This window comes from Nothoprocta perdicaria, unplaced genomic scaffold (assembly GCF_003342845.1).
Source record: "Nothoprocta perdicaria isolate Ctin4 unplaced genomic scaffold, notPer1 scaffold_136, whole genome shotgun sequence".
NCBI classification, from domain to species: domain Eukaryota; kingdom Metazoa; phylum Chordata; class Aves; order Tinamiformes; family Tinamidae; genus Nothoprocta; species Nothoprocta perdicaria.
The window spans coordinates 664010-690123 of NW_020454494.1; the positions used below are offsets into that span (position 1 = coordinate 664010).

The window sequence follows — 26114 nt, forward strand, 5'->3', positions numbered from 1 at the left end:
AAAGACTGTGAAAGCAACATATAGAAAATTGTAATTGTACTGGGCTAGAATCATAGGGAGTCATGAGTGATGGAAAAGCTGTTGTGAAATTATCCACAGCAGTGTGATCAAATCATGATCTCTCATACTCCTAGGGATCTAATGACGAAAATATCTGAAGCCTTCTAGGCTACGTTTGATGCTGCATGAGGCCAAAAGAAATGACTGGAGACTAGCAGTTTTGCTCCAGGGAGCTCATTTGAATGAACTACTTGTTCATGTTCATGTTACTGGATAACTCCTTTCTTCCTCTTGGATCTCTGCCATGCCCTTACTTTTTTCTTTTTTCTTTTTTCTTTTTTCTTTTTGGAACTACCTTGGTGGTTCATAACCCTAGCGCAGGAGTAATGTTCATTCATAGATGTGCAAGTTTACAATGGAAAGGTTCAAGAGGTGACTTTAATTGTGGGGTCAGATGGAGGAGTCTCCTTCGACCTCTCCTTGGCTCACAGGATTGTGGAAACTAAAAACAGCAAATCCACAAGCACTTTGGGAAAAATTGCTTGTATTTCAGCATGCTTTCCTGTAAAAGGAGATCAGAGTCTTCTATGCCTCACAGCATTGTTGTAAGAAATAATGCAATAATTTCTGTCAGATGCCTTAGAAACCCCTTATGGAAAGCACAATCTAAATTCAACACATGGACTATTATTATTCCCCTGATAAGGTTTGGTAATATACTGGTTTAAATACCATTAATTATAGTGCTACTTATGTGCCTGAATCATGCATGCTTATACTTTACTGTTTGGTCTATATGTAGTTGTGCTTTTAATTGGATAATCAAAATAATTTTATTTCAAATAAATATTTATCTTTCCTTTCTGGAACAAGATTTACATTTATATGCTAACTAAGTATAACAGCCTGAGTAATGAACACTGATCAGTTTTATTTTTAATGTGAGGATAGACAAGAATTAAATAAAAAAAATTGTCATAAAAGCGAAATAAAAGCAGAACACAGACATCAGTTTCACACTGTGATAAAGTTGGAGGTGAATTTTGGATCCTTAAATTAATGTATGACTTTAGTGAGGCAGGTCTGCACCAAAGATGCACCTATTGTTTATTAATTCAATGAGATAGGATTTTTTTTTTAGTATCATGTGGTCATGTGGATTTCTATCAAAATTAAGATGTAATAAATTTTTTGAAGCACCTTWCACCAAAGGTAATTTAGGTTGTAAGACTGCTGATGCTAAAGACTTGGCACAAATTTCATTCTGCATTCTTATTCTGTAAATATTTATTATTAAAAAGTAAAATAAAGAGACATAGATATCACTTTGTTTCATGACCCTATATGGGTGTTATATTTTGATCAGCAATGGGTATATGACTTAGGATACTTTTTACATATGCTTAGGAACTCTTCAAATTGCTCTTGACTACTATATTATTTCTAGAAGTCCATCTCCAGTATCAGGTTATATTGTTATATATGAGTATATACACTCTAGTTGTTTGTTTTTTGKTTTTTTTTTTTGGCTGAGGCAACCTGTTTTAATCTATACTCTCAAATTACTTAGAATCCCAAGAGCAAGTCTGTAGAAACTTTCCTAAGTGTGTTGTAAGCACAAAGACTTACATGTTTGTATGATCCTCTGAAGAATTGTCTTGTATCCTATATCTATGTCTGCTTTTGAAGTGTTTGTGTAAATAAACAGAAATTTAAGAGAAAAAATGAAGGCCCAAATCAAATTGAAGCATTTCTGTTGKTTTTTTTTTYCYTTTTTTTTTTGTTTTGTAGCATTTGACAGCTGCAACAAATTTCATATGAGAAATAAAATCAAAAGTTTGACTATCAAAATATTCACTTATAAGCTACCTTTATTTCATAGTCACTTCTTTTTAATAACACAATTTGGCACTCCCAGTAAAAAGGAACTAATAACAGAGTATACAAAAATCTGTAGGCTGTACCTTGAAATACTTGTTTTAGAGTGGTTAGATAAATATCTTTTATTTGGAACAGAAGCATGAATGGAAAAAACTGCCTAGAAAAAGTATGGCAATGGCCACAATTCATCTGTAACAGAATTTAAAGTAGCATGAAATGCTTATTCATAAATTCTTTAATATTACAGAAAATAGGCTTGATTTCAGCAAGTTCCTATGTTTTTTTTATCTAGGCTGCATATTATTTATGTTTATAAACAGTAAAATTGGGGTTCTCTAGCTGAAATTCATTTAATTAAAAAAATCCCTTTCTAATAAGACAATGCCCTTTTCTGTGGAGAAAGGATCCATGAAGGTTAAGATATCTGACTGAAAAACCACAACAATAATAGAACTAGACCCATGTTACTGAAATCACTAATCACAAAGTTTGGCATACCAATCCCAAATACCAGTAATAAACACAACAGTTTAATGTATTTACTGAATGTATTTGAGTAAATTTGCATAATGAGTAACTTTATAAACTTGTAGAGTSCTAGCAGACAATTTTGCAAACAAGAAGCTTCTGGCTTTCACCTTATGAATTGCTGAAACTGGCAATTTTAACCACTTTTAATCTGGCAAATCAAATCCCATAAATGATAAACAACACTATTGAGTTTGTAAGAAAAAWACAGTTAAGTTTTGTGATATACTTGGGTCTTGTAAGTCAGTCTTTTTATTAGAAATAACGTAGGTTTTGTGTGTTCTCCTGACAGACCAGCAGTACTCATGGTCGCCTTCTCAGCACTTCAATGAAGAAAGATACTCTCCTGTTTCGAGGAATATGAAAGGATTATCTGGTAGTCGCAACCAACCACAGTTATGTTCCGCTCATACCTGTGGCTTAGCATCCCCTGAAGATTGTGAGCACACCCACGACCATATCCACCATGGGCCGGAGCCGAGGCAATCCTATCTTCTCAGCCCCACGGAGAGTTGTCCGATGGACCACCATCGTTGCTCACCACGCAGCTCCATCCATTCTGAGTGCATGATGATGCCCATGGTAATGGGCGATCACATGTCAAGTAGCACTTTCCCTAGAATGCACTACAGCTCGCATTACGACACCAGAGACGACTGCGCCATGTCTCACGGTAACCCCAAGATTAACCGCATTCCTGCAAATCTTTTGGACCAATTTGAGAAACAGCTCCCTCTTCACCGGGATGGGTTTCACACTTTACAGTACCAGAGAACCTCAACCGCTGCAGAGCAACGCAGCGAGAGCCCGGGAAGAATACGCCACCTTGTTCATTCRGTCCAGAAACTTTTTACCAAGTCTCATTCTCTGGAAGGATCATCCAAGGGAAACGTTAATGGGACAAAAGGAGACAGTCGAGGGGATGATCATCATCATGGGCACCATTCCAAGCATAGCAAAAGGAGTAAAAGTAAGGAGCGAAAACCAGAAAGCAAGCATAAATCTGGAATGAGCAGCTGGTGGAGCTCTGATGATAATTTGGACAGTGATAGCACTTACCGAACCCCCAGTGTGGTAAATAGGCACCATGCGGATCATATATCCCATTGCTACCCGGAAGCACTCCAGGGCCATTTTGGGGATCTCTCATTGAAGACTTCCAAAAGTAACAATGATGTGAAATGCTCAGCCTGTGAAGGGCTAGCAATGACCCCTGATGGTAAATATATGAAAAGGAGTTCTTGGTCCACCCTTACAGTAAGTCAGGCTAAAGAAGCTTATCGCAAATCATCACTTAACTTAGATAAGCCTCTGGTTCATCAGGAAATCAAACCTTCCTTGAGGCCGTGCCATTACCTTCAGGTAAGAGGAAGATTTTCATAATATTTTAAGCGGAAAAAGCTTATTAATTTATGCTGTAAAATCATGGAAAAAATGCAAGGGTCATCCATACATCTCCCTTAAAGAAAAGCAGGACTGTTCACACCATGCAACTATTCCATGAAAATTTAATCTTTGTTTATGAGGCACAGATTAAAAAATAAATGAAACTGGTGTACAGTAGTTTAAGGTCAATGAGTGTTTTTCATCTTTGGTGTTTTCACTAAAAGTCTTGATAAAATCCCTAACTGAGATTACAAAATGGTAGTTCTGCAAGCAGTTTGGAACTAGAATAAATATATCAAATACAACTGTAAGTGAAAGATTTTAAAAACAGACTGGAATACCATTTTTGTGTTCTTTTATTCCTTGTCTCCAGGTTGTTTTAAGTAACAGGAAACTAGTACACTCAGTTGGTTTGTCTTGACATTTACTCATAAACTTCATTTTAGTCACTGGGTCACCTAAAATCATATTGAACTGAACCTCTTTTGAGGCTCTCTGAGGTCATTGAGCTTTCTTGTGAAATATTACATAAATATTTCAGATCTAATACTACTTAGAGTATTCTGTGGTCTTGTTTTCTTTTTTTCTTTATTTTCTTTGTTAATTACTGTTCTAATCTTAGAACTGTTAGAACTCTAATCTGTTCTCAATCTTAGAACTGTTAATCACAATTCTAAAGATGCTCCCATCCTCACCTACATTTAAATTCTTATAGTTCCTGCCACTTGCCACACCAATATCATGCTGGTTTAGCCAATTATGATGCTGGACTTACGTCCTCTGGATCTTGAAGTGATGTGGGTATAAAAAATAGCTTCCAAAATATTTTTTAGACATTTGCTTGCAGCATAGCCCCATGATAAGTTGCTTCCACACATCAGGGTGCACAGCRAGCTGCAGTGTAAGCAGAGCAGAARGGAATCGGGAAGGCAGATCCTCCGGTTGGCACTGCCACCAATTGCTACTAGGAAGAATGTATTATAGAAGCATTCCATTAGGAATTTCATAAAGTACAGCCTGCAAAGCCTGTTGTTCTCAGCATCTTTTCTTCCTTTTATGTTTTATTTATTTATTTCTTTTTTAAGGTAATGAACTTCACCTTCTGTAAGGCTTCCTCGTTCCTCACATTAACACATGCAAATCTCCATTTCAGATTTACATATTTAGAGATCCTCCATTCCTGTGGGCTCTGCAGAAGCCAACAGACACAGAATAACAACCATTCTACTTCTGTGCAGAGCCTTCTTCCTCTCCGAGCGATAGGGGAGCAGTGCTAACGAGCTACAGATGAAGAGCTGACTCTTTCCAAATACAGCCATCCAGGATCAATCTTCCCTACTGTAATATGGGAAATTCATCATTTCTGAGAAGGAAAAATAAAGAAGTTGCAACACTTCTCTCATTACCATACAAAGTGATTCCAATTTTAGGCTGACAGCTATAGCATTTTATCATATTAAGTACCATTCTCATACATGTAAAGCAACTTGCACTCTTCTGGAAGGATTTGATCCAACTCAGTGAGCCAGGGCTGGAAGCACTTCCAGAGCAGAGCTTCAACCAAACTTCTGTCCTGGAATCTGGAGTACTGCTTTTGCAGTAAGGAGAAATTAAGTTATTTTTAGCTATTCCCTTGATTCTTCTTCTCTCATCTTTATGTCTCTTTTTTTTTCTTTGCAGAAGCCACCAGCTTTTACTTTTCATGACCCACCTCTTTACTTCCCAAATATATCAGTGTGCCCACGTGGATGCAAAGCACTGAGTTCACAAACTGACCTGGCTGTCAGTCAGTAAGCTCTAGGYTAAAAGAGCCCTGTAGGAGTCCAAGGCTTAGGAACATGAAAGCACATTTATTTCAGAAATCTTTGTCTTAGTCTTTTGGTGAATTTGGGGTGTTTGAAAAGAAGTTTCATCCGGTGATTAATGTTCTGGCTTAAAATCTTGGAGTTGGTGCAAATTTAAGCTTCTCCATGAGAGATTTCCTCTGTGATCTTCCTTTTTAAGCCTCTTTGAAAATTGATTAGCAGCAGTTCTCTAATTCACAGAGATGCTACAGAGTGAAGATGTTAGGACTTAAGTACTCGGTTACTAAAGAATGTATAGCAGTGCCTGAAGCAACAATACCTGCAATGTTGTGCTATGAATTACAAAAAATGTTGTGCTTATTACAAAGATTTTAAATGAAATGCAAGTTCTGTAGAATCTGAACATACTCCTCAGAGCATGGGTATCTTTCAGATGGAGAGGATTGCTCATTCACCAGCTCGAGATCAGCAAACAAACAAGGGACCTCGTTCTGCCAATGTCATAACGAAACACATAGTTTTGAAACATCTACTTTGAGGGATGCTGTGCTGTGACCCTGTAATCACTGAAACCAGAGATGTGAGACCTGTTATTATCTCTGCCATGAACTTCCTCTCTGACCCGGCAAATGTAATTTGTTAATCACTGCACACTTCAATTACTCTACCAGCACAACCAGGCAAAGATATTYGACTTTTTTTACAGCAGTAAAAGAAGCATTAGTAAATAATAATTGGATGAAAATAATTTCTAAATCCAGAAAGTAAAAGAAGGTAGAGAAAAGATCCCTAGCTAGGAGAGTTTACCACCTTGCTCCAGAATACCTGGAAATGGAAGTGTTCAAGGGATTATGAAGTTGATTATGCAGCAGCATATTTCCCTGAGGTGCCCAAATGAACAGATTAGCATAGAACCCCAGGCGCTTTGTAGAGTCACTGTGTTTATAACATTAAAACACACGATATTAAAAGGCATTTCTCTTGAGTGGCATTTTCATATCAGCTGTATGTTTTTTGTATCCTTTTTAAAGCAAAAGTTTGAAATTACAGTCCTTTGAATATTTTATACATATGCACATATCACATCACAATAAAAATCACTATGTTCAATGCTTTATACATTAGTATCATAAATTAATATTTATTATTATTACTGTTATACTCCATATATATATATATATATATATATATATATATATATATATATATAAAAGAACTCACTGGACCTGAATTTGTGTTCCATCCACTGTTCTTCCTCTTGTTATTTTTCTCTTAACATCTGTAAAAGTTACTACTGTTTCTGTTTTCCACTGGAGAAATGTGGTGCACAGCATCCCAACCTGGAGGAGCATCTCAGTGCTTTAGGCCTATGTTTGAAATAATGTTTTCTGTATCTTGCTTACAGACTTCCACTTTGTCTTGCATAGGATTTCCTGAGCTGCTCTTTCGTTAAAATTGAAACTTCAAAGAGTACACAAAGAAAGCAGCTATTTTTAAAAACGAGCTTTTCCTAAATTTATGGAGGACTCAAGAGGCCTTGTTGCAGCATTGATGGTCATCTGGCCTAAAGGGGACAATTTCAGAGAAGAACTGAATTCATAAAAAATAAAGCTATATAAGATAGCCTTTGTTTTTCTGATCCAAAGAAATCAGTTTTCACTATCAGGTTATATTTGCATCACTCCTGCTACAGTGATGGTGATGGGAACATGCAGAGGGGAAGGGTGGAACAGGCCCTTTGGGCTACAGCTGGTCATTAAATCAGCTTAGCTGTGATGTGAACCCGTACCAGTCTGCTATCACAACACGTTGCTTTGCAACATTGATAGCATTTACCAGATACTTGTGATTGATTAGCAACATTTTTTTATCTGTGGTTCTGTAAATTCTATTTTTGAAGGCAGACAAATTGAGCTACAGTGCATCTCTGAACACCAAACACTTCTGTCACCTAACTCCACAGACAAATGTAGGTCACACATACAAAATAAGCATACATTTATATAGGTTTCACTGCAGTGCCATGCTTTCCATGTCATTTTACATGTAAGATACGCTAAGAAAAAGGTTAATAAGTTGTGAGGTCTCCTTTATCATCCTCATCGGTGAAGTGAAGGGTAATCAGGTTTAATAAATATACAGTGCAAAGACTATTTGACTAATTTCACTGTTTTATGTGAGTGCTTTTGAGGAGCAAAGTTCTTCAAGAGGAAAAATGCATGTGAACTCGGGAGCTGTACTAAGCKTATGGCTATGAACGCATCACTTCTTACAGCTTCCAGGACTGAAATATCTGTGAATGCAATGTAAGGAGAATGATTCAGACAATAAACCAAAAGGCAGGTGAGAACAGAGCACTCACCATCACTAAAGTTCTGGAGCACAGTGCTATGTGTCACTGATTAATATTCCTCCCTCAACCATTCAACAGCCTGAGAAGCAGCAAGCAATCGAGGTAAACATACCACAAGGTACAGTGAATGAATCAGCACTAAAAAAGAAAAGAGCATGTTGTTCTAAAAATGGCTTCAGCCCCCTCCTGTCTTCCTAGTGCATTTAGGTACTAGCGTCATCCATTACAGCACTGGCAGTTCTAAGCATGTAGGTAATAATGTCAGCTGTGTACTCAGCTGAATGAAAAAAAAAGTACAAGAGCTGGTTGCTTAAAAAAGACAAAATAGAAAAGCAGTACCAGCAACAAGGTCTATGCTGGTTTAAGTTATGCCAGCATGGAGAAGAGCTTTGAGGACAAGCTAATGAAGTAATAGGCATCAATCGTCKCTTGAGGATTTTGAAGAGCTCTGCTGGGGACGTGACAGCACCCAGGCTGTTGTGCTAGGGGCACATACTGCTGCTTTGCAAGGGTGGTTTTCACCACCATGCACCTTCTCCAGCACTTCGTCTTTGTGAAACTGGGTTATACTTGTTGGCTGACAAAATAAACATGTGTGAACTACAGAAACTATGTCCACTACTCTATCAACTGACATACACCCCTGAGTGAGGTGTTAGCAGCAGAGCTGCCCCGCTGGCAGCTGTGGTTCCTAGGTCCCTGCTACGTACAGAGACTCTGGCTTTGGAGATACCGTGTGTTGTAAGGAGGTGGGAAGCACTTCTTATTGCCTTCCTGTTGGGTCATTTTTGTCTTTCACTCCGTGATTCTGTGCCCATGAATGGTCTGGAGGGCCTTGCCCCAACTCACRTGAGCAATGCTAAGGTGTCAACTCAGAATTTCCTTGATATCTAAAAAAGCCAACGCTATTTCCTGAGGATAGGTGGCAGCCCTCCTCCCTCCACAGGTTGCCCAGCATGAGCCCGGCCAGCCAGGCTCACCCGGAGCGAGCCCTGTGCATGGGTCCCAAGCACCCACACCGTGCCTGGGCACCTGCCTGCAGGACACTCAGACAGGAGGCAGCGAGGCCCCAGGGATGCTTGGGCTGATAGCCCAGTGSACACAGAGACACGTGTCCCAAGGGCTCAGGGAGTCTGGTACGCTTTCCACAACTTGATATGCTTTTCACCATATAAAAAATTACTTCTTTTCCCTATGATCAAGGCCATGTCCCTTAAATTATTCAGAAGGTCGTATGCTCAAGGGTGTTTTCTATCAGGTGAGACAGTCTCAGAGCCTGCAAAGAAAATCAGATGAGCCTTCTGCTACACATAGCAGCAATCTAGAATTTTCTCTATTGGCTGCATCAAAGTTTTCACTTAACACAAATTATTTTCTGCAACTTGTTTCATCTTCTGGGGTTTGCATGTGGGATGCATAGAACAGGTCTCCCAGTAGGATCCACAGAATTGGCTGACTTCAAGTGTTTTAAGATGGTGTAAGTGTCTGGAGATGAATAAATACAGAAGCAAAATTCATCTGTGGTATAATTACAGTAGCTTTAGTAGGGAAAGACTTGGGCACAGCTGACAAACTGACCTTTAAATGCTCTGAGAAGTAGAGTTCTTTTCTTTTTCCATTATTACTTTATTAAATCATTGAATGTATTTGTATTACAAAATTCATATAATCCTAAACTTTTGCAAGCTCTTCACTCTATATGAACTAATGAGCTCCAGCAGATTCCAGTTTCAGTTTTTAAGTTGCAGTTCTTAATTTGGACATAAAACTAGGCTATACGCTGCAAATGCAATTAGGCAAATTAGATTTTTCTAGAGTGAATGTTCTTCATGAAGAGATTCGCTCTGTTGCTCCTTAAGGCCCCTCTTGTTTCACATCAAGGCTTGTGTAACCAAGTCTAATGCATGGGTTTCCAGGATAGCAGAAATATCTCTTTTCCCAAAGCTCCTTAGCAGTGGCAAATATGCTTTATGGTTGTGTCTGAGGGCCTTGACATGTTTTCTGTATTTGAATCAGTAGCTAACAGATAACCAAGAAGTGAACTTCTGCTTGTCTCACTTGTCTCACATTATTAGGGAATACACAGCAGAACTACCACAAATTAAATTTTGTGGCAAAGACCCGTATCCTGCATGTAGTTTTTTTTCTATATGCATATCAACACCATTTGTATATCATACAGTCCAGAAAAAGGGAAATGACAAAAGAAATGCAGATTTGCAGCCCTGCAGCTCTTCAGGGAGCGTAGGTTTCCAGTGAGGTTTTACTCAGTCCTGCTTAATAGTCTAACAAAACTGGAGCAACAAAATCAAAGATCTTTCCTTTTTTTTTTGTTCCTAGGGCCACTGTTTTCCAAAACACACAGAAAACAGATAATGCATAACCAGCTATAAATTCTAGAGAAACATAATTTTATCTGTTGAAATAGCTTTTATTCCTAGCCCCTCCCAAATATTCACAGACATGTTGCATACCTTAAGTATTAATTGTCATAAATTAAACTTAGACCTTTTGCCTTTTCTGTAATATTTTTTAGTATGCTGTGCGGATACCAGGCTCCATCCACTCTACAAATCTTTTCCAGGCCATTCAGCTTGCCTTGCCCAAAAATATCTGCCAAGGAAACTTGTAGCCAGCTTCAGTTGCTGATATGGTGGTCCCTTGGGCCTTGTCTGCTGCCCTGTCATTCAGGCAGCCCAGCTGGCAGGTATCTTTCTGGCTCCCCTTTGCCTGTAGTGACAAGCTGGACTGCAGTCTAGCTCTTTGGTCCTTTCATGCTTGGCTTTAACAAAACTCACACTGTAATTCAATTCATTCCACTTATAAAGAAAGATTGGAGTAAAAAGACAGCTACAGGCAGGCCCACCAGCACTGKGAATAAAAAAAGAACATAATTTCTGGTTACAAGACCATGGCAGATTAATTGGCAGTAATGCTGAATTTTGTGGCAAAKGTGAGAAGTTCCATTTTTGGTCTTTAGTAGCTATGCAGATCTCTATCATCAAAAAACTTACTACCTTAGTCTACATCTCCATTAGAAAGTCTCATAATGTCAATAAAGGTTCCTTGGCAGAGGATCCCTAAACTCTATATTGTTATGTTGTTCRACTTGTTTACAGGATTGTTTTGATCCAAGCCAACTAGTATTTTCCTAAGCAATTCCTGGGTATGGTTTGGGAYTTGCCACAGCTCAGGGACCATTCCAGCAGTTGCTGTTATGGGAACAGAGAGCTCAGTAGCTCTCTGGATGCAGGATGTTGCAGGCCAGGTGGTCCCCAGGCAAGGCAGTGAGTCCTTGTTTACCAATGTGCACCTAGCCTTAGAGTAATTATCATACTGTTTTTATCTTTGCAATACCCCCACAAGCTAGACAACATTCTTCCAGGAAAACTCATCCCACTTACRTTGATGGAAGGGTTGTTATTTGTTTGTTTTGAGTTGGCTTAAGCTGACTCTGAAGCAGCATCCTGATTCTCCAAGGAAACTAGCAGCATATGAGTACCAGAGTTTCTAGGTTATATTCCCACGGATAAAATGATGTTTTGGACCAATAGGCTGCATCTACTGGCTGTTCTCATTTAAGGACAGGCCAAGATCTCCCTTTAGCCCAGATCTGTCTCAGCTCAAAGTTCCACCACCAGATCTTGGTGAGCCAAGATTGGCGGAGACAAACTACTTCTAGGGTGAGCAATCTCCCCAGGACCATCTGAGCATACCTTGTGTCACCAACCCGGAGATGCAAGACATGCTTGGTCCAGGGGCACCCAGGATTGGAAGGGGGACGTGCACATGTCCTTGTGTAAAGTACAAGTGCACGCGGCGCTTCGCCTGMATTCCTCCAAACGATGTGAACATGGCCACAGCGTCCTCACAGCTCTTTACACTGCCTAGCCATCCTTGTATCATCATTTGCAGAGTTTCTGGAGAATCAGTTTGGAGATGCAGCGATGATTCATGTTTTTGAGTTCACCACTGCTCACATAAGGATTAGAAAGTRTTACTTCAATAAAAAGAACATTGTTATGGAGAAAATACAAGTGTTGACTAAGCAGTCTTGAGTATATTGGATATAAGTCTTTGCATCAGGAGTCAGTGAGAGCAGCTTTGCTTGGGGCTATGCATGAAAAACATCTAATAAAATCAGCTAGTAAAGACTGCTGCTACTGGTTTGCCTTATCGGGCATCTTCCAGATGTAATATGTTTGTACTTTATGTATCTTCATGGTGTACAGTCCATTTGTTTCCAATCTGGTGTAAAGCATAAAGTATTTGGGATCCCTTTCTTCCTCTTATTCTACTCGAGCTGTTCAGATCAAAGCCTAGAGAGAATCACTGGCAATACAAAGATGTCTCTTCCTTTCTTGGATTAATTCCTGGCTTGGTGGGCGGTGTCGGCTGACTTTCAGGGAATGTTGCAAGAATCTCTGTACTTCTGAGCTGTCAAGGAATCCAGGGAGAGGGGGTGGTACGTGAAAACTAAAGCTAATTAAAAAGAATGGCATAGTTAGTGCTGCGGAGGAGTCCCTGACGTATTTTGTAAAGATTTTTGAATGGCTTTCATCGTATAATTCATATTCTTTGAACAGTGAATCAGCACATTAAAAAAAAAACATTAAAAATGCATTAAAATGTACACTGAGAATGGGGTTGAGAAGGACACAAGATTAGCAGCAGAGGAAGCAAGGATTTTATTTATAGATAGTGCACTGTTCCCTTTTGCAAAAAGCTAGACCAATAAGGTCTAGAGTAATTGAACTAGAGTCTTCAACCAGTAAATGATGGAATGCCATTAGACGGCCTAATTCTAWAATCTGTATGGCAATAAAATTATTTACTTTGGTTCAGAAGAGAGAGAAAAAAATATTTCATTCATATCTGGATGCAAGAGAATTTCAAGTGCAAAGTGTCTAAGGATAATGCAAATTTGAGATCTCTCTGTTTTGTGGTAAATATTTCATTCACTAGTGACACCTCACAACACTCTTCAACACACTGTCCACTCAAGAAAAGGAGTAAATAAGCATATAAGTTCTAATGTAGAAGAGATACAGCTTTTTTTTTTTAGTGGAAAAAGGGGAATATTGCTTATAGACCTACTAAAATGGTGACTGAGTATTCCCCAGACAAACCAAAACCAGAGAGTCTTTAGGACACCACAAACAAACAAACAAACAAACAAACAGACAAAGCAGTCTGTGACAGACAAAGCAGACAAAGCAAAAAGAAGTAAACTAATATTTGAGAAAGAAATAACCAACAAAAACAAAGTGATGAGATTTAGTTATGGAAGAACCATCAACTGGCCTCTTGGTACCCCTAGCCTCCACGTTTAATTGAATAGCCTATATGATTTCTTTGGGTTCGGGTAAGGCTACCACCACTCCTGAAGAAATTCTGGGAGAAAGATTGCAATATAGTCCTCTCTAATTTAAGGTGAAAATTCTATCAACAGGTCAGTGTTCCATTCTCACCCCTCACCCACTAAACTTTTGAAAACACAAGATATCCAGCTTCCACTTCCAAGTAAAATACAGAGGAAAATTTTTACCTAGCAAAGAATCATTTTTTCTGTTCCTTGATTGTCATTATTTTTGTCTAATTATAGCTGTACGCAAGAGCTGTTCTTCTGAGGTCCTTGAAGAAGACTTATTTTAAGGGACAATCTCTTACAGTCTCTTCAGGTTCYGTCCTCTGTCATCTTCTGTCTGTTACCTTTTTTTTCAGTATGAGAAAACATAAAATTATCTGTCTACTACATAGTTTTTCATACCTTGTCCTTCTTATTGATAATCTAATTTCAAGCACAGACAGCTTTGGCTTCTGGTAAAATGTGAAATTTATATTAATAAAATAGGATGTAGGTGATAATGAATATTTCAGTGCACTTTACATCTGCGTGCTAATTAAATTTCACAGGACTCCTGTGAGGTAGGTAATACTCACTTTAACCTTTGAGAATGAGAAATATGAAGAAGTGATAGTCAGCTCCCTTAGCTAAAGCCATATATTTAGAAGTATTTCAATTTAGCTTGTGAAGTGAGATGCCAGATTTTAAGCAGCTCAGCACTTCAGTGGTAGAACATCTTTGAAACTCTGAGAGTTTGGAACAAATGCCTTAGAAGCAGCAACGGGTGCAGACCTATTTTGAAGTGCCAGTAGCAGTTCCTAAGCATTTTTTTAGTTAGGTTGCATACTTATTCCATTGAACTTTAAATATCTTACATTAGTGCCTGAATGGGAGCCTAGATGATCTCTCTCTGAATAGATATAATGAAAAACTGTTTTACCATTAGCATTTGCCTGATATACATTGCCCACAGAACAGTCTACATCCTTGGACATATTCAAAATTCAGCAAGAAATGGTCCTTGGCTGACTAGGAAGGCTGGACTAAAGACCTCCCTGCTTGAGTAATAATCCAACCTCTGGGGACTCTTCCAACCTCAGTGATTCCAGGTTTGTTCCTCAGGATCAATTCATGTGAATTTATCCCCCTTCTCCCTGACAATATGCTCTGTTTATGCACGGAATTTGTGCAGTGTGAAAAGCTGAAGACAGACCAGTTGAAGAAGTCCAGTMATGGGTGAGAAATCAGAAATTTTTCTGCCTTTTTCACTTGACACGCCTGATGTGAGCATAGCCAAGACACACCAACAGCAAGGGCTGGGAGGGCAGTTACCTTTCTTTCTAGAAAGGCTTCTAGATAACCAGAAAGGGTCTGGAATACTCACTGTGAAGATTCAAATTCAATTTCTTCCTTAGCCTGCATTAAGTTCACACCCCTGTCTTCTCAGTTCCCCAAAGAGAATCCTGAGCATCAGGTTATAAGGCTTTTGGAGTGAGTGCTCTCCCTAGGATCCATTTCTGAAGGAGCTAGTTCTCATTAATGATTTTTAATAGGGAATTTGGGTTCCTGATCATTCAGAGATCTCAAATTTCCTGAACCTGCTGGTGCCTCACAGCAATAATGCATTAAATTTGTGAGAGATTCATCATTTCTCTAGTAGTTATAACCAAATCAGCAGCTGATGACAAAATTAAATGAAAAGATCTAGACCTTGTCAGCTCRTTGTTCTTACAAAAGGAAATTCATATGGTAATATGCAGTCTAACTCCTCTGTGGATAAAAACTGCATATACAAGGATTCATGTTAATATGTAGAACAGGAGGAAGGCTTTTTTAGAAATTATAAATATCAGCACTCATCACTATATGCAAGTAGGTAATTAGGATAATTATTTCCAATTAGCAGCTGCAAAGCCTGCAGATGGAAATTTTAGGGACTGATAACTATTGTAAAAAAGCTTTCGTGCAATCTGTGAAGTCCTKTCATGTTTTGGGATATGGGTGTGTATATAAAATGACCCTCACACTTTCTGAAAAATATTTGTGTTAATATTTCAAAATAAAGAAAAATCCTTCTGTGTAGCCTTATACCCTTTTGCTTTTCTTTAAGGCTATATTGGGATCTGAGATAGCCTGGTTTTTGAAAGATTTTTGTAAGCATTTGACCCGGTAGCTAAAGTAAATGATAGGCTAGTGCTAACTGAATGGGGACTCAAATTTTGCTGTTATTCTTAATCCAGGAGAGGAAAAGTTTCTTCAGAATTCATTTAATGTATGAACTGAGTGTGAACTGAGAAAGTGAAAAAAATTAATCAACAAAAAAAAAATGAGGTATATATCTGGAAGATTTGTTCTCATAAACTTCTTTAGCATAATAAAAAATAATAAATTTTAAATAATGTGCAAAACACTCATTCCTATCTTTAATAATGGGATCTCAAGTTCAAGTTACAACTAAGGCTGTGTTTACTTACTTAGATCCAAATCATTATTCAGCTGCTTAAATATGAAATTTTATAAAAAAGTAAGCTGAGAAACTTAGTTTTTTGAAATTCAATAAATATAAAATTATTGTTCAATATCTTTTCATAGAATCATARAATCATAGAATCATAGAATGCCGAAGGTTGGAAGGGACCTCAGAGGTCATCGAGTCCAACCCCCGTGCTCACACAGGGTCACCTAGAGCRGTCACCTAGAGCACGTGGCACAGGGCTGCATCCAAGCGGGTTTTAAAGATCTCCAAAGAAGGAGACTCCACAACCTCTCTGGGCAGCCTGTTCCAGTGCTTTGTCACCCTCACAGTGAAGAAATGCTTCCTTAAGTTCCTGTGGAACTTCCGATGCTTCAGTTTGAAGCCATTTCCTCTAGTCCTATCACTGTCCACCACTGAAAAGAGGCCACCCCCCTCCTCCTCASTGCCTCCCTTGAGGTATTTATACACGCTGATCAGGTCCCCCCTCAGCCTTTTCTTCTCCAGCTGAACAGGCCCAGCTCTCTCAGCCTTTGCTCATAGGGCAGATGTTCCAGGCCTCTGATCATCCTGGTAATCTCTGATCATCCTGGGATCATCCTCCCAAATCACAGAATCATAGAATCATAGAATCATTTCAAACTGTGTATGCAATATCTTTGATCTAAAATGAGAGAAATTTCAAGCCAAAATAATCTTTCTCTGAAAAATCTATAGGTTTTTGAAATAAAATACTAAAAAAAAGTAATATTTCATTTTTAATATAGAAAGTTGAGCTATGTAGCTTGCACCTACATGCCAATAAATACTGTTTCAGTGTTTGGTTATTTTTGTTAGCTGTGTTCACATCCAAGTAATAAAGATTTAAAAGTGAAAGCATGTTTGTATGGTATCGATTAATTTTTCTTACTATAGCACACTAATACAGATTTTCACAGTTAACAATATTGCTAGTTGTGGGTAATAAAGCTTAATACATTTGTTTTGTATATTATAGGGGCTATTACAACTGCTACAACTTTTTGTTACTCGTAGATATATTTTAGTTCTTGCAGAATCTCAGAAATTCTTCCTCTGATGTTAATGTCATACATAGTGGGTTTGTAAAAGAAATGGGGATGATGATACATCCCATTTACAGGCTTCAAGTTTGGAAAAATGTTTCAGCTTCCCCTTACAACCACGATCCAAAGTAGAATAATATTAATGGTTTACTTCTGTGCAGGATCTAAAGCATATTTTGTTTAAATTCTTACTCAGTCCTCTTACTTTACATATGAATATAATCCATAATTTTTCTCTGAGATATTTCTTTACAGCAATTTTCTGATTTTTTTTATATCTTCTTTTCTGACTGAATCTTCTGTCTATGCTGAGCTTGTTTCTTTAATTCAATATCTCTATCTTTACTTTTTCCCCCTTCTAAAAATTTCATTTCAACCTGGATCTTTTCTTGAAACTCAAGGCACCTGGTGCATGGCTAGTTCATGAATCTTGTAAGAGCAGTAGAGATATATGGAAAGATAAATTTATGATGAAATCTATATCTGATGAAATCAATGGGAGCATTTCCTTCAGTTCCTCAGTGAGCCCTCTTTGTAGAAAGTCTCAGATGTGTCTAATATAAAGTCTTGATCTGATATCCTACTTTGCAGAAACTACTTAATATTACACTTAACTTGAGGTCCTGATTTATAGTATATTGGTAAATAATGTCATTTTTCTATGTAATATATTTTAAGTCATTATTTTGATAAAAGACTTGGTGCTGCCAAAAGCTTCAACCCCAGTCCACCAAAGCATTTAATCACATCCTTCTTTTTAACCCAAGTCATTATAATGGATTTAAATGAGTTGTCTGTAACACTTTAAAAAAAGGCTTAAGTGCGTTTCTGGATTAGGACCAGATTAGCACCTTGGAAGATTAAACAAAGGCAAAGACTCTATAACACTGACAGAGACCTGCTTGCTGACACCTTCCTCAGGAGTCTTAAAACAAGGTGAATTTTGCTGTGGATTGAAAATTCTGCTCCTACTGAATTCTCTGCCAATTTGTGGTAGAGACAGATATCCACCAGATGTGGATTTTCTGGTCACCAGACTTTGCATTTGAAAAAGAATATCAATTATATGAAATTATATGAAATCAGCCATGACTATAGAGAATTACTAAGTATTATTAAGTAATTAATAAGTAACTGACTACTATAACATTTCTGATATGTTACAACTCTAGGAAGTGTTTTACTTCTTGTAAATAATATTTTTTTAAAGACAAATTGCCACATTTGCCTTTTTTCACAGAAGTTTGCCCTAAATTAGAAACCAATTTATTTATTCCAAAAACACAGATTAATTTTAAGTACTTCATTCCTCTTTCTGAAAAAAAAAAGCCAAAATGGGAGTGGGAGGAATACTAAAAATGTTCAGCTTTCAGTAAGTTTTAAGTCTGAGATGCATGATCAACTTAATGTTCATTAGTTAAAATCTGTGTGGGAGGTTTTAGTAGAGATTAAAGTAAGCCATTTACTGCAATTTAGAGCATGTGTCCAGATAGTTACTGCAGCTCAACAGACAAGCAATGATTTTTTGTTCTTTAGGTTTTAACATTCATAAACTGCTCCTGAAACTAGAATTAAGATTTCCAAATTATTTGGAGACTTTAATAATGTTTTCTTATGCTTTGTTTCTGATTTACAAAACATTCACAGGACTTTTTATCTTTGTAAAATGAAAAATTGAAGGAAGTATTTCAGTATAATAGAATACCGCACGTTTTACATGTGTGCTTGATGCTGTCCATTAGGTGCCTCAGGATGAGTGGGGAGGATACCCTGCTGGTGGGAAAGATGAAGAAATCCCCTGCAGAAGAATGAGGAGTGGGAGCTATATTAAGGCCATGGGAGATGAAGAAAGCGGAGATTCTGATACTAGCCCCAAGACATCACCAAAAGTAGCAGTTCGGCCAGAGTCATTATTAAAATCCATTGGACAGAGACCATTGGGAGATCATCAAAAGTAAGCTTCCCTATACAGTGTCATGTGTCGTTGAATGCTGCAATGACTTATATCATTTTTCCATGTGATTTATTCCTAGTGATCAGTATCCACAATAAAATACATCATAGTTAAAAAGCAAACTTACCTGAATCATCATTTCATTTTAAATTAGCTTGATTACTAGATGAAAAATGTCCATTTTTTTTTTCTAGCCTTCTAACCAACCTGCTACTAAGAAAGTTTATGTTTATTAAGGGGAATATATTCATCTTTATTTAAAACTTTAGCATTCTGAATATTACTTCTCTAGAAGGATTATTTGGTATTGCAAGTCTTTGTTATTTTGTATCTTCCCCTGAAATAGAAAAAAAAAAAACTTTCATTTTTACAGTAGATGTAATAACAAATATGTAATTGTATCATATATGTGGTATACACAGCTATACTGTGTCACATRCATGTGAAGACATGGTGGAGAGTTGTGTTTAATTGATTTGGGGTTTATTCTTAACAGCTACAATATGATAACTAGGATGCATATTTTAAAATTATAGGAAAGTATGTAGTTATGTATGTTTTCCAAAATATCTTTATTTCTCTCTCCTTTTTATCCTTTCAATATACAACTTTATAACAAAACTGTATTTTTGAAGACAATTTCAGTGTTGCAGCCTGGTTTCAAATCTGAGTCTCTATTAGTGTGATTGGGTGTTTCTCACAGCTTAGCAAATTATTATTTTGCCTGAGAGAAATACATAAAATGAAGAATTGAAGAGTGAGAATTTTGAACAAAGGTTGCTTATTGTTCTGTAGACAACACCATGCATAATGCTAGCATACTGACTCACCTTTCGTAAAACAAAACGAAGCAAATCAGAAACCTTAGGCAAAAAAAAAAAATCTGACTTAATTAAATTGAACTATTTGGCTTGCAAATTGGAAGAAAAACTTTCACTATTACTGAAGAGAATGATTAACTACTAACTACACTATGTCTTGTTTAGCTTGCTCATGCAGCTCTGTAAGTTCAATTCTGGTGAATGAACATAGGCATCTGTTCCATGAGATGTTGGAGATGTTGAAATCTTAATTTCAAGACATCATGAAACGAGACTGACAGGTCTGTCATCTGGATTAGCAACTAAAATCCAGACAAAAAAATCTTACATCATTTCAGATGGTGCCCAAGACCTGTATTTAGGCAACAGAATCAAATTTTGTGTGGCTATAAAGGCTTTGCTGTAGAATTAGTTCAAAAGATAAAACCATGGCCTAGAAAATAAGTAATGTTGTCAGCCCCATAGGTGGTAGGAGAACTGATTTTCAAAGGTGAAAATAGCAAGCTCATATAGACAATATTCATATTTGTGGTATCTTCACTTGTGGTCTGTGGGCTGCATTTTAGGTTTCAGGCATATCCAGCTACATCAATTGATTCAGGAAGAATATTTAAAAAGYACCAGGGAGACAAAGAGAGAGATGAATTTTCAAGTTGTAAGTATTTGTCAGTGGGAGTGTAAAGGTCCCTCAAGATGAGGAGTATATAACTTTTTCAGCAATGGTGAAAGTATATTTTGTGAATTCTTCAATCCAGGATTTTCTTGCAAATGACTGTGAAAGCTTCTAGATATCAGGGAAAGCGCTATTGCTTTACAGGAGAAACTCAATGAAATACATACTTACTGCAGTTCTTTCCCACCRATTATTTGCTGGCAACACCTTTGCTGTTGTCCTGCCTAGTCTTGCAAAAGGACACTTATCCTTGTGGGATAAAGCATGTTGGTGGAGAGTCATCTAAGGTCTGGGGCCTGTTAAAAGAGGGGCTGATCTGAGGGGCATGGAAAAGCAGAGTAACCAGTTCTCTTGGTATTTCACACATCGACCAGTTAGTAAATTAAATATTGCCAGGGCACAGGTCTGAGCTCTGAAACGTGGCCATGTACCCTGTCAAACTTTTGGCATGATCTCCAGCAAGTTWGTCTCGGTCAACTAGCAATATCCGAGGAGTGTCTGGACATGTTCTGGGCATTGGTACAGRCTACAAGGCAGTTTGGATGCAGTCCCTCTGTTTCAGATAGTAAAGAGTTTAATAGTATGGATATGGCCATACAGATCTAATTGGCCTTAGCACTGGCACTGGTTAATGTAGTTACATAGATAAAGCCACTGAGTCCGAGATGAGTAGCCAGCACAGTTCAGTCTTGAAGTACCTTGTGCCTTTTACAGGTAAAAAGGCAAAGAATCTCCTAGATCTAAAGATGGGCAGATGGTTTGTCTGACAGTAATTGAATTATGGGATCCAGCCACAGACAAAATGTAGACACAGGAAAGCTGCCAGGGATGGMCATACCTAGGGAAAAACAAAACAGTGAGAGTTATCACTAAATCCCATGATCTTTTTCAGTAGTAACTTTGTTGATAGATACTGTGCAAGACCTTAGGCCAAATAAAATGTTTTATTATTTGTCCTAGGCCGCAGTAGGGCCTTTCTTCAGGTTAAGACAGGCAAAGCCCTCCTTAAGTATAAATACATCCCATAAGGGTGATTCTGTGTGAGTGGCAGGGCTCAACACCTACCCTAGACCTCCACAACCCTTTGAACCTATCTATTCAGGACATAGAGATGGGCATATTYGACAAAGAATATACTCCAGAAGGAAAGTTATTCTGAACTGCTAAAAGCTGAAGGCAGTTTAGCAGGTAAATATTAAATGGTGTATCTTCTGTCAGTTTTCTATGTATTGCAAATATGCTGTTCAAATTATATTTGTTAAGAACACCAGTGCAAGGCTGATGCAATATAGCAGGGTTAACAGCTCTGCCCGTTCATGTTCCCAAAGGATTCCCCAGCACAGCTACCACTCACGGCAGTCAGAAAAGGAGGAAGTTTGTTGTAATACTGCAAAATATTATTAAGGGCTCTTTAGAGGATTTGTCGTAAACACTACATGAGATAATTGAGCGGTCAGACAGTTGCTGACACATACCTTCAGAAATCCTGTTTCTTCTTTTAAATTCTGGGAGAGTATCTTACATCTGCCACCTAGGTGTACACGTTGTTTCCTTTGAACTTTAGACAGAATATGTCAGATATTCAGGTTTTTATACATCCTTTCTAGAAAAATCTGCAAATTCCTTCAGTCCTTGTCATTATGTATCACTTTGGGCAAAAAGACAGAAAATTTCTGGTTTCACACAAATTTGTGCTGCTCCCAAACCTGGGTTTTCACCACAAGCCATCTTGTCTCAGTATCTCCCTGTCTTGCTGTCACTGTGGTTACCTTTTATGTCTGGCAGATTTGTATGAAGGTTACAGCAAAGGGCTATGATTATGGAGTTTTCCATCCAGCTCCTGCACAGGTCAGTAATCCCCGTTACATGCTGAGCACCCTTTATCCTGCAGAGCCAGAAGCTAAAGTTTTAAACAGCATTCCTGCGTATACAGCAGAACTAAATAGCATTTCTGGCATGCATTATGAGGAATTACATAATTCAAGATGTCAGCTGCATTAACTGGCTTTTTAGCTTGTTTATCAGAGTGGAGAGAGGCAATACACAGAATTAAAATGGTGCTTATACTCCCTTAGTCCTCTGCTTCAATGGACATAAGCACACGGGCTTCATGACACTAAGTGTAGTTTTCTATCACAATCTTAAACAGGATAAAATTTTTAAAAGCTTCATTTGACTTTCAACAAACCTTTGATATGCCTCCCTGAGTTTTATCAGGCACCCTTGCAGAGTTGTTTTTTTCAATTTAAACTGGTTTTTTTTTTTGAAAAAAAAAAAAGCAGGTGGCCTCTATTTTTTGTTTCGTGTTGTTCAAAAATGTTTCCTCAGCAAATTGAACATTACAATTTCATAAACCATAAAAATACATAGTCATATTTGAATAAATAATTGTAATCACAACATACAAATAGGTACATGTAGCTGATTTAACAAAACCACTAAAATTCTGAATTTATTCCTTTTAAGTAACACTTTGAATGGAAGGAGTATGTTTTAGAGAAATTGAGAATAAAAAAAAAGAAGTGCTGGGTCTGATCTGAGCACTGCTGGTTTTTGCAAATGGTGGCAAGAGGGCATGGACCCAACTCTGACATCTGATCTCCACATCTGTGGAGCCATCAGCACAGCTGGTGTGATCCCTGCTCCTCTTTCAGCGTRGGCCGGCTGGCTCGCTCCTATGTAGATGTACAGCACCCAGATGTACCTCAGGGCTTAGCCTGTGGAGTTGCAACCACCTTTTCCATAAGTTAAGAAAGTTGTAATGTAAAGGTCACTCAGCCAAATGGTCAGAGAATGGACCTGGKTTTTTTCTCAGTGCAGAAATACAGTCAACGTGTCTCAAATGTTGGTGTTTTTTTTCAAAAATGAAATGCATCTTTACTTTCTGAAGATAAATATATTTTAGCTCTTTCTTTGTGAGTGCTGTTTCAAAAGGATAAGAAGTAGGATGTTGCACTGTTTGCTATTATAACATYAGGTGTAAGCCCAATGTAATCTATTATTATAAAATTGCATTTGAGTGAAATATAATATAATAAAGCTTGCTGTTGAGGAAACAGGACAGATGCTTGAATCAGCTTCCAATCCAACTTTTTGCTTTCTTGGTTTAGTGCCAGTACTCCCATTTATTGTGGAAATTATCTTGACTCTCACTTGTCAGGGGATAAAAAAAATAAAAAATGTTTTTCACAGAATCACAGAATGGTTGAAGTTGGGAGCAGCCTCTGGAGATCATTGGAGATCATCTAGGCCAATCTCGCTGCTCAAGCAGGGTCACCTAGGGCTTGTATGTTTTATGCTTAGATACACAAAACCTTTTGGATGTCAGATGTGGGATCCTATAGATGGATACAGGTCTTCCCAAGGTGAAATGCAAACCTTTTCAGTTGTCCTTTGTTTTCTGCTGCTGGAGATGCAGTTGAAATGTGCTGGAGCTGGTCGGTGCTTTCGTCTTCAGTAAAGCTCAAACAGCCTGGAAGATAGACTGAACCACATGGTCTGTAAGGGTAGCAGTTCAACATGGTAAAGTTATGTGCAAGTCGTTGTCGTGACTGAATGTCATTTCTTTGCATATTGTACAAACAGCTAAAAGCTGGGCGAAACTACAGATATGCTGGGATCCTGAAAAGCAAGCTGAAACTATAAAGGAGAATTTGGAGCTAAGTGATAGAACAAAAATTTCCAGCTATGACTGAAGACTATATTTCAGTTATTTGTCTCTTCCCATATTAAGAAGTTCATAGGGAGTTTATGTAAATGAACAGGATAGTACTGTAGAAAGAGCAAGTTGCAYTTTGAAATGTCATGAAGGACTCCGAAAACTGCCTGGCTGTGAAGTTAGTGTTAACCTATGAAATAGGTTAAGCTACAATAAAATAAAAACACGGCTTTGGCAATGTGTACTTTTGTTTCCTGGTCCTCTAACGGCAGACTTCACTGAGGCAGCTGGTACTCCAGGTACCTTAGGTTGAGCAGGCAGAGAAGCATGCAAGCTGATAGACAGCATCAAAATATAGTATTTCAAATCAGAGAGAAAACTGTCATAATGCAACTTATTTGGTGGACGAACACAGTACAGTACCAGTGATGCTTTGATTTGTCTTGACTATATTCTCCATTTAAGCCCCTGGCAGGATTTTGGCCTCTCTGTGGAAATGAGTGTCTTGAACTCATTTCATATAGTCATGTTCACTATACCAACAGCTGTATTCTCCTCAGATGTTTGTAACCTCCTCTGTACTGGATGTTTTCAAAGCTTGTAATACCTATGGGCTTTGTATGCCTGCATTTCAGCTGCTTGGTTACACAGTCTGATATCTCAATGCAAAACCTCTCCAATCTGTACTTTAAGCTAATATGTCTGAACATGGCATGAAATAGTTGAGCCACAAATGTATCTTGAGTTTATGGTGAAATAAATTAATGCATTGACCTGAGTTAAAAATAGCCCCACTTTCCCCTTTTCAGAATAAATCACATCTCTCTGTGGCTGTACTAACTTTAAAAATATGTGGACTATGGTCTAATGCATATCCACATGTTCTGTTCTGCAGGCTCTGTAATAGCAATAGAAATGTTGCCAAGGGGCACACAACAAGGGGATTAAAATGGTACACTATCTGCCAGAGCAAGTCTGGGACATTTTAGGATCCTCTACGATGTGTGAGGAATCTCCATTTACAAAAATTCTTACATCTGTAATTCTTAATAGCATAGCTACCTGAGAAGTGAGGGGAAAAAAAAAAAAGTCTGGAAATATTGCATGAGGCCAAACTTCTGTGTTTTCATCCATCATTGCCCTCATAGTGCCAACATACTTTAGTAATGGACAAATATGTGAGCTTTTCTCCTACTGAAATACTGTTTATCTGGTACAGAGAGAGCAAAGTTGATATTACAGGATGGAGATAAATGTATGTGTGTGTAGGAATGGAATGTGCTGCAAAACTTTCAAAGACTGAGACTTAAATACAGGTTCCTTGCTAGAGAAATAGACACAATACTTCAGTGATGCCCATCGCTGCACATCAATGATGCAAGCCATTTTTTTATTGTTTTTTAAGAGTAAACTTCAATTTATTCTTAAATCTCCATCTGCCCTTTAAAATGGAAATAATCTAGAAGCTGCACCTGAGGAATATTTTCAATAGAGGAGATGTGAAAATTCACTAGAAAAGTAACCCTCATCCTTTATATGCTTTTTATTTATCTTTGATTTTTTTTCCCCTCTCAATCTTCTGACTCTAAAAAGCCTCATTACACACTTCATTAGCAGTTTTCTGAGGCCCTATAGCGTATAGTATCTGCTCAGAGCCTCTGAGGGGTGAAATTGGAGATTTGCTGAAGAGAGTTTGAGGGCTAATTACAAAGCCTTATCAACTAATAAGGCAATCAGTGGGCCACTGGCACAGTGATAGTGTTCCCTGCCACAGTCAATAAGATCTGGGTTAGATTAGACCACAGGGTTAAGAGAAAATGCTGATGAAGGGYAACTAGTCATCTGGCTACCTAGGAAGCATCTTTTATGGGGTCAGAAGAAGGTCCCCATCCCTACTTCCTTTGCAGAGTAATGAGAAATGCTCTTAAGCAATATAAGGCAYCGTGTTCTTCTAGAAGCAGCAGTTGCCTTTCACGAGTGTCCCTTTGAAACCTGGTGAGTGATTGAGCCCATATCTCCTGCCTTAGAGAATACCAGCTTTATATTATAGGGCTGAATTGCATTTCTCTGGATTAGGTACAGAAAGAGGACTCAAAGGGTCTGACCAAAGCGCAGGATCTTCTCAGGAATAAAGCAGCCTTTTGTCAGAAAGATGCAATTACGTGATGGAG

General features: G+C 38.0%; 1 protein-coding gene across 1 annotated transcript in view; it reads left to right on the forward strand.

The window, feature by feature from the left end:
* DLGAP2 (DLG associated protein 2) overlaps positions 1-26114 on the forward strand; it is a 153936-nt gene that overhangs the window by 65201 nt on the left and 62621 nt on the right. Inside the window, exons 3-4 of the mRNA XM_026033892.1 lie at positions 2702-3771; positions 18580-18791. Of these exons, the coding sequence (XP_025889677.1) occupies positions 2770-3771; positions 18580-18791 (1214 nt within the window). The 5' untranslated portion in view covers positions 2702-2769. The remainder of the gene's footprint in view (positions 1-2701; positions 3772-18579; positions 18792-26114) is intronic.